The sequence below is a fragment of the Felis catus genome, chromosome B2 (genome assembly GCF_018350175.1).
Source record: "Felis catus isolate Fca126 chromosome B2, F.catus_Fca126_mat1.0, whole genome shotgun sequence".
Lineage (NCBI taxonomy): Eukaryota > Metazoa > Chordata > Mammalia > Carnivora > Felidae > Felis > Felis catus.
In genome coordinates this window covers 37,324,459-37,340,590 of record NC_058372.1, presented here as the reverse complement: position 1 = coordinate 37,340,590, position 16,132 = coordinate 37,324,459, and the positions used below count along the sequence as shown (strand labels likewise).

The 16,132-nt window shown below is 40.7% G+C and overlaps 1 protein-coding gene across 7 annotated transcripts in view; it reads right to left on the bottom strand.

Annotated features, from left to right (window-relative positions):
• Positions 1–16,132, bottom strand: part of DNAH8 (dynein axonemal heavy chain 8) — a 330,151-nt gene that overhangs the window by 44,147 nt on the left and 269,872 nt on the right. For all 7 annotated transcript variants that reach the window (XM_045057486.1, XM_019830547.3, XM_045057484.1 and 4 more), the window contains 2 exons: positions 9,394–9,510; positions 7,499–7,600 (listed from right to left, as the gene is read on the bottom strand). In XM_045057486.1, coding sequence (XP_044913421.1) covers positions 7,499–7,600; positions 9,394–9,510 — 219 coding nt within the window. The remainder of the gene's footprint in view (positions 1–7,498; positions 7,601–9,393; positions 9,511–16,132) is intronic.

The window sequence follows — 16,132 nt, the reverse complement described above, 5'->3', positions numbered from 1 at the left end:
CTCTGTTAATTAAGTTATGTCCCTGGCCACAAGAAGCAAATGTATCCAACTGTCTTATTGTTCGCCTTAAGACATCCTTTTCTCATTCCATATGAATTGATTATCTGTAATGTAAAAGCAAGAGAACAAATATATACTTGGTGTGAATAGGCTTATTCTGAAGAGGGGAAAAAAATAATGTTGAATGCCTAGGAGCCAGATTTGAGGCAATGACTTCAGTGTCTAACAGAGCAATTTTCTCAGCAGGAAGGGAAATAATGGGAAGACAGGAGGAACAGAAGTGCAGGCAGGATGCCTGAATCACTGGGAGGATTCAATGCAAAAAGAGACGGGGACTGTGCTTTACTTCAGTCAGTTATACTTTCTCTAGTCCCTTCCTTCCATATCCTTTTTCCAGCTCTTTTTAGGTCCAGTGATTACTCTGAAATGACCTATGAACTGATTCTCTCTTCTGTCTCCTCCCCTCCCCACCCCACCCCCCTCTCCATTTCCATCCTAGTCAACTCCTGCACACAAGGCACAGAGCTTAGGACTGGAACAGAATGAGAAGGTGAGTCACACATGGTTCTTTCCTTCCAGGAGCTTGTGACCCAATGAAGGAATAGGTCAATTACATAATAAACCACAATGCAAAGTGCAATAAGAGGAGAGCCAAAGGAAACAAAAATGAGCAAAGCACTAAGGAAGCTTAAAGCAGGAAGAAAGAATAGACAGCTGGATGTCAGGTAAGGCTTTATCTTGGAGGTGATTTTGGAGAGAAACCTTAAAGGACAGGATTTGATAGGGGATCTAGTGTGACTGGGGAGATGACACCAGCAAAGGCACAGAATAATTGATACAAAAATGTGAGGTGGGTTGAGGGATGAAATCTAGGGTAAATACGTCCAGGTGATGTCTGGGTGATGATTGGTGTTAATTTAAGAAATGAGGAGCAGTTGAAAGCTATTAAAGAGAACAGTGCTATGATCATGGTCAGTAATTAGAAAGATTATGTTCGGGGGCGCCTGGGTGGCTCAGTCGGTTAAGCATCTGGTTTCAGCTCAGGTCATGATCTCACGGTTCGTGAGTTTGAGCCCCGCGTTGGGCTCTGTGCTGACAGCCCAGAGCCTGGAGCCTGCTTCCGATTCTGTGTCTCCTTCTCTCACTGCACCACTGCTCACACTCTGTCTGTGTGTGTCTCTCCCTCCCTTTCAAAACCAAATAAACGTTAAAACATTTTTAAAAATGAAAGATTATGTTTTTAGTGATGTGGATGGTTAGGGAGGATGATGGCCACAGGGTCATCGGCACACAGACAACAGTGACCACACTGAGTTCTTTAGTACCAGCTGACATATATCTATAAAAGCAAAACAGAGTTTCTTCCCGTTTTTCTATCACTTTATTAGTAAACAAACACACACATCTGAGTTTCACCAAATTTGGAGGATATTTGGGGGGACAGTCAAAGTAAGGAATAAGAAGTCAACATGGAATTACTCTGGGAGACTCTGGAATGTACCTCGCAAAGAAAAGCACTCGTCTTCTAAGGACAATAAATAAAGTTCTACAATTGTTGGTTTTAGGGGAGACACACTGTAAGGTGCTGAGAACAGAGAAAACAAACAAGGGTTCAAAGACAAGCCCCAAATTGTAAGTCATAGGGAGAGAGGATCCAATTTGAAGGCACTGATACACAATTAAACTGAGTCTCACTGTGGATGGCATGGTCAGAGCAAAGGTTAGGCCAGCAGGTTAGAAGGTACGACCGAAGCCGCGACTAGGATAAGGGAAGGCAGCATGTGGACTCCATGGTGCTTTCTGTAGCCTTCTTCAATAGAGTTTCATGGTAACCTCGTGTATAGCCAGAGACCCAAACTCTCCACTCTGGTTACAGAGGAGCCATCTGGAACAGGTCAGAGCTAGGCACAGGAATGAGTGAGGGAAGGAATGGATGAGACAGGAAGCTGAAAGGGGTGCAGGACCAAGTACAGATTCAGAGGCACTAAGGGTCAGGGCATCTCAATGGTCAGAGACTTGGAGCCACTGAAGGTGGAGCAACTCTAAGGAAAGTTAGGAAAGAGACTGAGAGAAAGAAATGGGGGCTGGAGGGTGAGGGAAGGTGGGGAAGCTGCCCGGGGGCAAAAGAATGGAAAAATGGAAGGATGAACTTTTCATTCAGGGCAGTCGTTAATCCCCAGATGGGGCCCAGGCCCAGAGGTTGGAGACTTGCAGGCTTCTGAGAGGCGGTGGGAGTCTGCTACTCTTCTGTTGCCCTGAGTGTGGGGGTTCAGAGAAGAAGTAGAAGAGGTGGAAGACAGGTTTGGGTCGGAGAGCAGAACTACCCACCTTGAGGTCTGGAAGGTGTAGCAGTTTGAGCCACAGGTGCTCTTCCTCTCCCTCCCTTTGCTCTCAAGCAGGTTTCAGCTGCTTCAGAGACCTCCCTCTGGTTCTGATGTGGAGGGCAAAGAGGTCTCTGAGAAATCCCTTTCACTTTGCCAGCAAACTGGCATTCCTCCCACCTTTAAGTAAGGTAGTTTCAATAAAACAAAGACAAACCAACTAAGAGAGTTGGTTAATCAGGACTTTCCTTGAACTCTACTTTTTAGAAAATGCCTAAGCAATTTTTTAAGCTGATATAAAGTGTTGTACAAAAAATCTTTTTTCCTGATTTTCAGGTTGTGCTCTGGGGTCAGTAAAAATTCAATCCAGTCTACGCTGTCTTAGATGATTCTGACCTCCGGGCACATAAAACTTTCAATCTACTGTGATTAAATTATATTTAGCATCATCAACAAACAGGCATTGAGTGTACCCTAGGTGCTAGAGAGAAAGGACACAGAGACTTAGATGATTTATTTCTTATTTCAATGGACTTACAACCTAGTGGGGTAGGCCGAATACATGTCTTAGGATCACATATTTGCTTTCCCCACTCTCCACGGCAACTACCTCACACCTCTTCCTCTTTCTTCAAATGTCCCAAACTTGCTGTCCCCTCCCCTCAGCCGATGACCTGCGTCCCCTTAGCCAATGATGCTTATTTCACTCTGAACATAGACACGGTCAGAAGAAAACAACTCCATTTTCCCCCATTAAACCTTCTGGTCCCTGCACCTGTCCCCCTCTGCTTCCCCTACCAGAAGGAACGGGCTGTACATACTGTGTACTGGTACACATACTGGTAAATCTAAATTAGCGCTGGCTGTAGAATTATTATAATGAATAACAGGGGTGGGAATAAAAATGAGGAGGAACCAAAATGCTCCACAGCAGTAAGAGGGAAGATAGAAGTCAGAAGGGCTCAGAGGTAAAGCCTATAAGGTAGGGCTAGATTTTTAACTTAAGTAACCATGTTTGAAAATGTAAAGACTAAAAATGGAATAATTTTAAAACCAGTACAGAAATATAAAAACACACTTTTTTGAAGCAGGAAAGAAGAAAATAAATCCAAAAAAAAGCACGGTTAATGAAAACCACAAAATAAGATGATAGAATAAAACATAGCAGCAATCACAACAACAATAAAGTGATTAATTTGCCTGTTAAAGGACAAATACCTTCAGATTGTATGTCAAAAATTCCAGCTATTTTTTGTTTATAAGAGATAAATCTGAAACATAATGCACAGAAATGTTGAAATGAAAAGAATAGAAAAATATATATATATATACCAGGTATAATATTAAAAGACTGATAAGAGAGTGAAGGGGCAAGGATCAGAGTAGGAAATATATTTGCAGTCACATAATCAACAAAGAACTTACATCCAGAATATGCAAAAAGCTCCTATAAATAAATATTTTAAAAAGACAGACAACCCAAGAGAAATAGAGGAAGAACGTACAAGCAAGTCACAAAGGAGAAAACCAAAATAGTGAATCAACATGTCATGTGACGGTGCTCAAGCCCATTAACATTCAAAGAAATAAAAATTAAAACCAAAGTGAGGGCCCCCCCCCCCCGGGTGGCTCAGTCGGTTAAGTGTCTGACTGGCTCAGGTCATGATCTCACGGCTCATGGGTTCGAGCCCCGCATCAGGGTCTGTGCTGACAGCTCAGACCATGGAGCGTGCTTTGGATTCTGTGCCTCCCTCGCTTTCTGCCCCTCCCCCACTCTATCTCTCTCTGTCTCTCAAAAGTAAACAAACATTAAAAAATTAAAAAAAATTAAAACCAAAGTGAGATATCAGTATACACCCACCAGAATGGCTAACATTTAAGCCATTTAGCCAGAATGGCTAATGATGCCCAGTGTTGGTGAGGATGTGGTGAAACGGGGTATCTCATTCTTCTGTGGGATGTATTTTTGGAAAACACTTTGGAAATCAGATTGATGTGACCGACTAAGATGGAAAGTACATAAACTCTATAACCTAGCAATTCCACTCCTAATAGAAAGGCATAATCATGTGCTCTAAGAACCTTGTGTGAGAATGTCCCCAGAAGCATTATTTGTAATAGCTACAAATGGAAATGATCCTCATTTCCACCAATATAATACAACGGAATCCCAACACAGTAAAGGAAACAAGTAAACTACTGCTACACACAACATGGATGGATCTCATAACACCATGTTGAGAACAAGAAGCCAGAACACCAAAATGACAACATACTGCATGGTTCCATTTATATGAAGTTCAAAAACAGGCAAAACTGAACTACATTAATAAGCAGTACTTACTCAGATGGTGAAAGTTTAGTGAGAATGAAATTTTGGTGAGTATCTTGAGTTGTGCAGAAGAAGGGGGCATGTGTGAGTCTTTGGGGGAACTGGAAATGCTCTATGTCTATTTAAAGAGAGTTATTAAGCTGTATGTTTACATTTTATACATTTTTCTGTACATTGCATATTTTTTAAGTAGTTGCATTTTTCAAAGGTTTATCAAGCGAATACTAAGTACAGGTAAAATCTCTTTCCTTATCTTCCTTGAGCCTTCTCAGTTGACCATTTCTTCTTTCCTGATACTTTAAAGTACTCAGGACCCTGTCCTTAGCTTGTTTTCTGTTGTTTTCTTTCTCTACACTTTCTTCTTAGATGATGCTCTCATCTATTATCTGGACCTCAAAGGCTGTTTTATATGCTGACAAATTTCAACTCTTTTTCTCCATCCCTGACCTCTCTCTTGAGCTCCAGACCTGTAAATCCAACTGCCATGTTTACCCTTCTTCATTCTCTTAATCAACAAATATTTATTGAGGCCCCTAATATGTTCTAGGTTCTGCACTAGGTGCTAAGAATCTGACAGTGATGTAATGAGGCATAGCCTTTGGGGAACTTACAGTCTTGGACAACTCCAATTGGGTGTCTTGTGGACGTCTCAAAAGTTACATGATCATAGCAGAACTCCTAATTTCCAGCCCCAGCCAATAAAACTCATTCCATCTGCAGCCCTTCTCCTCTGTAAATGGTCTTATTCTCTAATCAGTTATTTAGGTCAAAACAAGAGTGGCCCTTGACCCCTCTTCCCTTATCATCAGCATTCTGCTGGTACCATCTGTACAATGCAATGCAATGTATATGCAGAATCTAACCACTTCTCAGAGTCTCCAGTGCTAAACCTCCAATTTTAGGTAGTTTTACAATATTCTAACACAAAGTATACTTTCAAAGACATCTTTTTTTTTTTCCTTTAAACCTCAGATATAGAGGTGAGTTACTATATTCCTTTATTTTTCTTATAAGTCTCGGCCCCCTTTATGTTAGTTTTTCCCCATTCATCCCTGATCTCCACTCCCAGTCTCCTTCCCTCTGAGGGCATCTATTTAAATGTGCTTGATCTATGTCCTTGTGAAATATGCATGTATTGCTTTCTAGATCTCATTTTATTTTTTTTAAGCTGTGCACTCAGCACTAAGTTTTTAAGATCTATGCATGATACTATATGGATCATTTCTTCCAAGTGCTGCATTGTGTTCCATGATAGGTGTCTACAATATTTAGCTCATCTATTCCCCCAGGACAGACTCCCAGGTTGCTTTCAACCTCCTACTACTGCCAACAATACTATGAGCAATATCTTTGTACATGTCCATGGACCTGTTTGCAAATTTCTCTGGGATATATACTCAGGAGTGGGCTTATGGTTCAGAAGGTATCACACACTTGACATGACCAAGTGTCACCAGATTGCACCCTAGAAGGGTGAGCAGTAGTATTCCACTGTGCTCATCCACTACTTCTTAGGATTCTTAGGCGTCTATAGTGGATGTTGTGATGTACCACCAGTTTCTTCTCTAAGGCCCAGGCACTCAATCCCACAGCTGTCTGGAGTATTGGCTACTAAGGGCTCTCACCACACTGTCCCTCCCCAGAAATTGTCCTGGCAGAAGGCAGCTGCCTCAACCAAGGTCATGCCCTCAGGGAGGGGGGCGCACAAGCAGATCTCCATCTCAGTCTGTGTCCAGAGAAGCCAACCTATGATGGTCGCCTTCAGCTCCACACACAATATTGCCGTAAACATTATTATACATGTCCACTTGTGGACTTTTTCTAGAAATGTCCTGCGATGTGTCTATCTAGGATACTTAATTTCAGTAAGTTTTGCCCAACTGCTTTCCAGGAGGTCTGTACTGATTTTAATCTCCAGCAGCCAGGCTCCTGCCTCCACACATCCTTGCCTGATACATTTATCATCATCCATCTTTCTCCACATACAGCTTCAAGGAAAACTTGCAGAAATAAATAAGGGTTGAAAGAAAAATCAGATTCCTGGCCAACCTCCAGCTTACCAAAATACTCTCAAAGTTTATGCTTTGTTGTTTTTGTTAAGGGGGGAAAGATCATTGAAACAGAGAATTACCAATATAGATCCTAATACAAAGAATTCAAATAACCATAAAATACTCATATATCTGATGTTTCCCACTTATGTAATATATATTGCTTCTTTAGCATGTAAAAGTTTTAAGAAGAGTTTGAGCCTGATGTGTGTGTATGTATATATACATATACACTATTTATCACTGGTGTGAAAACTGTAATTGCTAAGGAATAATTTTCTCTAGAAAATGTTTACCAATGTGATGTATGTGGATTTTACTGGGAACAGAGGAAAAAATGAGCACTCTATCACTTTTCAGTTGTCTGTCCTAATGAAAAAGATGAGAACACCCAAATTATAGTTAATTCTCCAGTCACTTATTTCGGGGCTTGAAATCTTCATGAGACTCATAGTCAGAGGAAGCAGTCAATCAACTGTCATGTGAAGGAGGGGAGAGACCCTGAAAATGTGCAACTGAGGAGAAGAGTCACAGACTATTGACAGCTGATCCTTATTCTGCTCTGGACCACAAGGACCACAAGTAGATTGCTGGTTGGTTTGGCTGTGGCTTTGGCTTTGGCTTTGGTTTTGGTTTTGGTTTTGGCTTTGTTAGCTGATTCTTTTCAGCGGCTCTGCTCTATATTTTTTTTTCCCCTTAAGTTTGGCTCAGTGATTATGAACAAACAAATATTCCTGTTTAAAAGGAAAATGCAATGAAATGTGTCCCCATGCTTTTTCTGTAAATTGACTTACTCTAGCAAAGCAATTAAGTAGACGTTTATCAAAGTCATCTGTCACTCTGCCTCCATATTGTACTTCTCCAATCATGTACCGAACCGTACTCCATGAAACACCCTTTATTAAAAATAAAAAGATTGTTAATTGTCAATCCAAACAGATAACTCTAAATATTTCAGGTCTTCCCTGGAGGAAAGGTCTCAAAAAGAAAGCACTAACTAGATTGCATTTAAAATGACTCTATTAGTAACTCTTTTGCTATCACATGACTGAAACTGCCAGGGTTCAGTCACCAAAGAAAAATCTATAATACTAAGTATCAGTGAATTTATTACTCATTGATTATTTAAAATGGGGGTGGGGGAAGACTATTTTTCATTCTGTGGATGTAATCGTCTATAATACTCATTATAGTAATGCCAAGCTGTTAAAAAAAAAAGTCATGTTTAGTGAAGAAAGGGAAAAAAAACAAGTAGTCAACTGTTTAATACACTTTCTTAGTAATATATTTTCTGAATCAGTATGAGAACAACTAAAAGATTATTCACTCACAGCATTTTTCTACAACGCAATTCTTTGCTGTCTCATTCTGTGAGCTATAACTAAATCAAAGTATTTATTAATTGCCATAGAATCTTATCCTAGCAATATATTGCAGATATTAATAGTTTTTTTTAATTTTCTTTTATTTTTTACTTAATACATTTGGGGTAAGAAAAGTAAGGATGCTTTATTTTTTAATTGACTTTCTTTTGGTTAAACTTTGATTCATCAGCTCCACTGCCTTTCAAAGCAACTATTTCAAGGTTAACTATTATTTGTATATATCAGATGATAAATAATAACAGAATATGAACCCATATGATGTAATTTTTCATCAAGTTGTCATACTCGATTTAATATGCCTTTGTAATTTCAAGGAAAACTGATGGTTTGATTCTAGATCCTCCAGCGGCCCAGGTAAAAATTCATCATGGCTTACCGTCACCATACTGACACTACAGTATCTATAATTAACTTCAAGATCCACTATGAGAAAGAAGAGAGGGGGAGACAGCAGAACACTGGTGTTTATTGAGTACTTACTGTGTCCCAATATACTGTGCTTTCACAAATGCTAACTCATTTATTCCTCACAGAGACCATGACCATTCTATAGATGAGGAAACAGGCTCTGGGAGGCTCATAAACTTGCTCAAGATCATGGAAAAAACAGATGTGGAAGCACATGTGAAAGGACAACTGGGTTTGTGTTCTTACCTCTGTGACCTTTTGGAAGTCCCTCCTTCTCTCCTACTACCTCATCAGGAAAATGAGGATAATAGTAATGCCTTCTGTACCTCCCTCACAGAGTTGTGAAGACACAAATGAGATCCTCAATGCACGAGCACTGAGAGCTGTCAAGTGCTGTACAATGATCAGTGACCGTTACCAGAAATTATTGCTATGTATCTCCATAAGTTTAAGCATGTGTTAAGATGTGACTAAAGGTGAGAAAGAACTTTCACGTGGGCTGAGAGATAAGATTTTCTTTCACCTCTGAGGAGGCATCTGCGAAATGCTGGAAGAAAAGTCTGACTTAAGATGGACATTGTCTTGGAGTGCGCTGTGGCACTTGGGTGCGACATGAGGAAGGTTGTGAAGTTTCTTCATTCGTGGTCTGTCTCTGCCGTGTATGTGCGCCGGAGAGAGAGGAGTGGGGCAGGGACATAAGCATGAGATGGGGATCCAAATGCACCCCTATGGGCAGTAGGGGTGTGAGTGGAAATGGCTGGACCAATAAATGGCTGATTCGGGGAGGCGGGGAAAACCTTGGCAGGTTCCCTGTATATTATACACTGAAAATGTCTGTGGAAACTTGGTTTAAGGACAGCAATAAAAATTGGGGGGGGGGAAGCAATTTCACTCACCTTTTTAATATCACATTCATCAAGGTGATTCTGAATAAACTGGACACTGGCTGTAAAATCAGCAGAATTGAATTCATAGGGAATATTCCATCCTAAGGGACCAAATTTGCGTCGCTCCTTAAAAATGCCAAAGAAAATAAGTGAGATTTTAAAATTGAATGTAGCTGATTTCTTAATAAACAGGAAGATTCAGGCATGACATAGAGATAAGTTGATGTACTAAAAGAACAGTATACAATTTTGGATCTATTAACCATTAGAACTATTATTTCTTAGCTGTACTGCCAGATGGTTTACAAGAAAAAATGTTCAAATATTTGCCAAATTGTAGTTCTTGGGATTTAAAAAAAAAGTCTCAGTTTCCATTGCCAGCTCAAAAAATGCAGTAGGTGCTCAATAAATAGCTGTTCAATGAATTTATTTTAAATTACCCTCTTAGAAATTTCAAATGTTAAAAGTAAGGGTTTAAATTTTTGTTTTTCAAGTTGAATAACTGAAACACTCAGGAGCATTAAACCCCCTGCTGGTGTCACTTCGTAATCTTGCAATTTCAGATTTTGAAAACCCCAAATCTCTATTGTAAAACATGACACATCCTTCTTAAAACTTTCACAGTGCCCTATTTGTTCTCTCCTCTGGACAAGTGGCTAATGTTTTGAATTGTCAAATTACCCATAATCAATCCAACTGGTCTCAGATCAAATGATACAAATGCCTCAATATTCTGGAGACCATTTTAAAAGGTATGTAAATGTGAGAACTGGTACTTCTAAGCTCTAATCACATAGCAAACCACATAAATTAACTCAAATATTACTATACCATCAGCTACCTCTGCCTCAGCATATAACCAGTCTCTAAATGGGGGAAGGGGAGTCTAATCATTTATTTGGATTAGCTCCTAGCCCTTTGACCCTAGTGACTGAGGTGAGAACCTATATGGAGAGTAGAATCCCAATACATCTATGGGACAGCATAATTCTACTTCTTTACCTCTAAATATATAGTAACTTTCTCTCTTCTGCCTTCCCCCACCCCCCTCCCCCCACACACTGTCTTCACAGTCCATTCCAATACTTCTTCTCGCAGCTGCTCCATGCCTTAGATCCTAATTAATACCACCACTTTAAAGAATCTAAATGAATTTTAGTTTAGACAAGTTCATGGACAGGTCAGAGAAAAAATTCAGAAAGCATGAAGGTTTAATTACTGATTTTCAAAATATGCTTTTAAAATATTAAGTAAACCATGAAAATTAATTTGGGTCCAGATGTTCTGACCCTGGGAGATCAGACTGTTAAATAACAAAAATTCAGCAGAGTAAATTTTAAAGATCTAAATGGCTTTATTGAATGATTGATGAATCAGGCAGCATCCTATTTAGCAAATAGAAAGGAGCCCCAAAGAGCTACAGAAAAGGAAAGGTTTTTATTTACTATTTTTTTTATTTTTATTTTTTAAGTTTACTGATTTTGAGAGTTGGGAGGGAGAGGCAGAGAGAGAAGGAGAATCCCAAGCAGACTCTGTGCCATCAGTGCAGAGCCTGGTGTGGGGCTCTACCTCATGAACTGGGAGATCATGGCCTGAGTTGCAATGGATCCCACGAAGAGTCGGACACTTAACCGACTGAGCCATCCAGGTGCCCCAGAAAAGGAAAGGTTTTTAAAGGCAGAGGGGGATGGCACAAGAAAATCATAAGTGGAAAAAAAAAAGGATTATTTTGGGGGACAAAAAAGGATCTCCTTTGGGGGACAAAGGGGGTTTATTAGGGGATTACCTCACTGGTGCTGACCAGGAAATTCCAGACTGACCGGTTAAAATTACATTCCTGGAGAAGGTTGAAACTGCAGTTAGGTTAGGTATTAGTTTCAGTTTGGTGATGTGGGCTTAGCACAAGTAACTCCATTCTGGGTCTGCTGTCTCCTTTTTAACAAGACCGAGGGCAAACAAATCACTCTTAAAAACGTAAACTACTAACATTACTTCCAGACCTGTACTTCTTTAGGTTAAGTTGTCAGGTATTACACATTTGTATGGTGTAACTCCCACCCTCATCCCTTAGCTAATTAGATCTAGCTAGATCTAATTAGATTGAAGTGGACAGCCAGCCCAAGAAAGGCCAACCAGATTTCTCCTCCCACGAGTTTGGACTTAGGGTTCAGAACTTCGACCTAGAGTTAGAGCTTTAACCAGGGAGACTTAGAAACTTGGAAGCTGTGAAGCACCATCTTCTACCTTGAACACAGAGAGGTGAGAAGGAGCAGAGGTGCCTTAATAGATGGGAGAGACTTGTGGTATCATCCCAGCAGCAAGGGGAAAGGCCCTGGCTCTTAAAGGTGTCAGCTTCTCTTGATGGCTTTCTGCTCCCTGGTCTCAGCATTCATGTTGCCGTGATGTGTTTTTCTACTTGTTTCATGTTGAAATACTTGGTCCCGTAACCAGATTTTGAACCTTGACAGTGAGAAACGTGTCTCCCATTTTTGTCTCCCCTTTTGCACCTTTTCGGGGAAAGGCTTATGATTGTGTAATAAACACTAGATTGATTATTGGTAATTATCAGAATGAAAGGCACTCTCCCTCTCATCCTCTTGGGGGGTAATTTCTGAAGCTGACACAAGGTTTTGAATTTTTTGAGTGGATCCCACAAACATTGAGCTGAGCCTCCTCCAGGTTATTTTGGAACAATTTGAGTTTGGGAGGGTCTGTGGGATATTAATATGAAAATGCATTCAGTTAAGCCTTGAGTCTCTGGAATTTCTTCCATCTTGAAGTCTTCAAAGAGAAGAAAGCTAACCACTTATTGGTGAGATGCAAATGTTTTCCCACTTTTTTAAAAAAGAGAATCAACTCTAAAATAGTTTCACCTGTGTTTGACTTAATTTTTAAAATTTACTGTTCAATTAGACAAGAGACTGAATGAAAAATAATTCTTCCTTTCCAATTACTAAAGCTGCTTAAATTGGCTCTATGGAAACATTCCCATTTACATGCACTGAGCCATTGCAATTCTGTTGCTCCTTAAAATGTGATCTTTGAAAATTGCCCCAAATGCTGAGACTCACTTCACTTTATGCTATTTACTATCAAATTTCATTTAAAGCATTTACTTTTTAGGTTGGTTCACTAAAGTCATAGACTTATTAGCTTATCTTGGAAAAAAAAAAAGAGAAAATCTTGCGGGGGGCGGGGAGTGACTTTTCTTTCACAAAGGAAATCATTTCATTTTCTCACAATTTTTTTGGTACTCAGTGATCTAAGTGACAATAAAGAAAGAACCCTGAATTATCACCTTGGAATATTATCAAGCCATTGGGAGAACTAAGAACTCATTTGGAAGCTCAAAAACAAGGGGGTTTGACTGGAATACTGAATCTCTTCAGTCCCATTAGTATTTTTGAAACTATGGGATGAGTCCTATGTGAGACAATGGAAAAATATTAAAATCAATGTATTTTCAAGAAGTTTTAATCTATTTGAGAAAATAAGCCTTAGAGGACAATGTGATAGTGAGTATAATTAACTGTCAGAATTTAACAGATGATAAGAAGGAGAAGACATTCAATCAGAGGCTTCTGGGAAGAATGGAACTGAAGCTGGCCTTTGAAAAGCAGGGAGAAAAGACTGCTGGGTTTTGGCAAAGACCATGAGCAAAGAGAGGAAACACAAAGCTTGTGATTCATCCAGCAAGAGGCTGCAGGTAAGTTGCTCTACTACAGCAGACAGTGACCTCAGGTAAGTAGCTGGAATTATGTGTTCATACGATGACTCAGGCGTGGAATGTAGACAGATATGAATGTCAGGGCAAAGAGCTAAAACCTGATTCAACAGAGGGAATTATTATTTATTATTAAGTTGGAAAGTGGTGATTTTAGGAAGACTAGTCTACCCTTTACTGAATTTGACCAGTATAGTTCCTTCTTTCTATTCCAAAGAATCTTCAAAACACAGAACTGCTAGTGAAATGCGGAAAACTTGGACTCCTCCTTTGGACGCTGAAGAAAAGTTGCTCAATGGAGTCATCATCTTAATGATGTCAAAGCCATTTCCAATTTCATGTTAGATTCTACTTCATCCCAACGAGCCCAGCTCCCACAGGCCAACACAGAACCATTTCAGTTGCATCTGCAAAACAAGACTCTCTTTGGAGCACCACATCTTGATTATTTAATAACTGGAGTTAACATAAAATGAAAAATGCAATCCATACTACACAACAGCAGGGAAACTTTAAAAGGTGAAAATAATGAACAGAAATGGCCAGAACCCCTGGGAAAAACCATCAAGCAAAACGTGAGAGATCTTTCTCTAAGCCTGAATCACATTACTGAAATTATTCTGAAGACGTTTAAACTAAGAACTTTGCAATCATGCCTCCCCAAAGCCAGAACTTCATATGCACCATTAAACTTGAAGGAGATGTTTGTCAAGGCTCCAGCCTGAGAAAGAAAACAAGATGTAGGAGAAGAAAACACTTTTCTGAAGGAAGAACTACTGGCAGTGGAACCTGGGCCCTGTTCCATGTGGCCGTTTTTATTTAATATTTAATTATTTTTAGGATCCTGGAGAAAATATCCAAGTCTGCAACTGCCACTGTAAGCCCCAAGAGCTCCTAACCAATGCCTCCAGCAAAAAACCTCACAGACTTGTACATGAACCATTAGAAAAATCCCCCCAAATGGGCCTCAATGTAGGCAAGCCAAGGGGATGAGGAGAAAAACTCCAAACCATGGAAAGGACATGAAGATGATGAAGGATTCCTGTCTTTTTTTTTTTTTAACATTTATTTATTTTTGAGAGAGAGAGAGTGTGTATGTTAGCAAAGGAGGGGCTGAGAGAGAAGGAGACAGAGAATCAGAAGCAGGCTCCAGGCTTTGAGCTGTCAGCAGAGCCCAACAGGGGGCTCGAACTCACAGACTGCAAGATCATGACCTGAGCCAAAGTTGGACACCTAACCGACTGAGCCACCCAGGCACCCCAAGGATTCCTATCTTAAGGGCAGTGGATGTTTGGCAGTCATTCTCAATTCTCAATTCTTCTTGCATATTAGAATCACTTAAGAAGTGTTTTAAAGGACTGAGCACCTCACCTTGCTGCCTCCTCCCTGGGACTCTATGGCCCAGGCAATGGCTGAGAAGCATTGCACTAGACATTCATTGGGTCCAATGCACTGTTCAAACAAAATATGGTACATTGACCATCAACAGGAAAAAACCAGAGGTGCCATTCTGACCTTCCACAGAATACTGCAGAATTTGTGGGAGGACACCATAAATGTAATTATTGAGTTTCAAAAGACCAAGACTCTGGAGGAAGACCTATGTAAAATTAAAATCCTAAAGGGTGAATGTGGCCTTGCTCTGAAACCCAGAATGACGCTGCACTGGAGTATCATAGAGAGATGATACTAAGGCCAGAGGGAAGCTTCCATTGAGAGTAATCTCCAAGAGGATGTAGAAATGCCCCCAGGGAGTAGTGGCCAAATGTAGCTGAAGCACTGGGGATGCTGGGCTCTCTCTGGGAGGGCAGAAGAGCTGGCTGGCTAGAGCAGAGACATCACCCAACTGTGGTAAGGGCGCCGTTGCTGCAGTAACTTCCTGGCATATATGTACGGTAAGTTCCTGGAGGAGAGGAGAGGGGAGCCCAGGGGGGTCTGGGGCAAGAAGGGTTTGGCGCAGAATTGGCTTGTGTATCTCTGTAAGTTCCCATGGAAGCACCCATGGCCTCCTCCTACTAGGTAAGCCTGCTCCTACCTCAACAACAAAACAAATCACACCCTTCACTATGCCGCCCAAGACAGTTGTCCTTGACCAGCCAAGTCTATTCCCCTTCTATGGGAGAGGAGGGGGGTTCATTTTGTTCTCTGTAACAATGAGCAAGATCCATATAACACATGATGCCCTTGAGCAGGGGTGAGTTGATGACATGATGCCAAAGCACAGTTTAGTAAGGGAAACTGCACTGGGGGATACACAGTTCTTGCATTTGACCGCTATTTCACCACCAGGTTCTGCGTTCTGACTCGTGATGGGCTCCAGCACGAACCCCTACGCAGCCCCGAAGCTTCAGAGCATGCGACATGAACCAATTCCCTGTTCTTTTTGTCAGTCTCCGCAAGGACAAATGCATACGCATCATGTTTGTATAGAGCAAGGGATAACTAGGTTAACTTGGAGGAATCAATCAGTCAATTAACAAATCAGGTATTGGGCTATTATGTCCAACACTAGAGAAATCTAAGTCACAACCATTCCAACCCAGAACGTCCTTCCTGTAGCAGCTTCACTTCAAACTTTAATGTGCACGTGAATCACTTGGGCATCTTCTTACGATGCAGATTCTGATTCAGCAGGTCTGGGGCCAGCCTGAGATTTTCTCTTACGAGCTCCTGGGCCATGTGGACGTTGCTCGCCCCGAACCTGCATTTTCCTATCAGGTAGGTGCCATCCTAACAAGTAAAACAAATTATTTAGGCAATATCACAGTAAATATTTCTGCAAATGAGGAAAACAGAACGGAGGAAGCCATGCTTGGATTATTTGTGCTCCCTGTGTAGTCACAGAACTTGATAACGGAATTTTAGAAATGGGAAAAATCTTGAAAGACCACCTCCTTCTGACGCTAAACACACAGATGGGGAAACAGAGGTCCTGAGAGGCACATAACTCAACAATCCCCACATAGCTAATTGATTTTACCGCAAGCATAATGTCCCAGCCTCCTGACCCTCAATGAGGTTGCT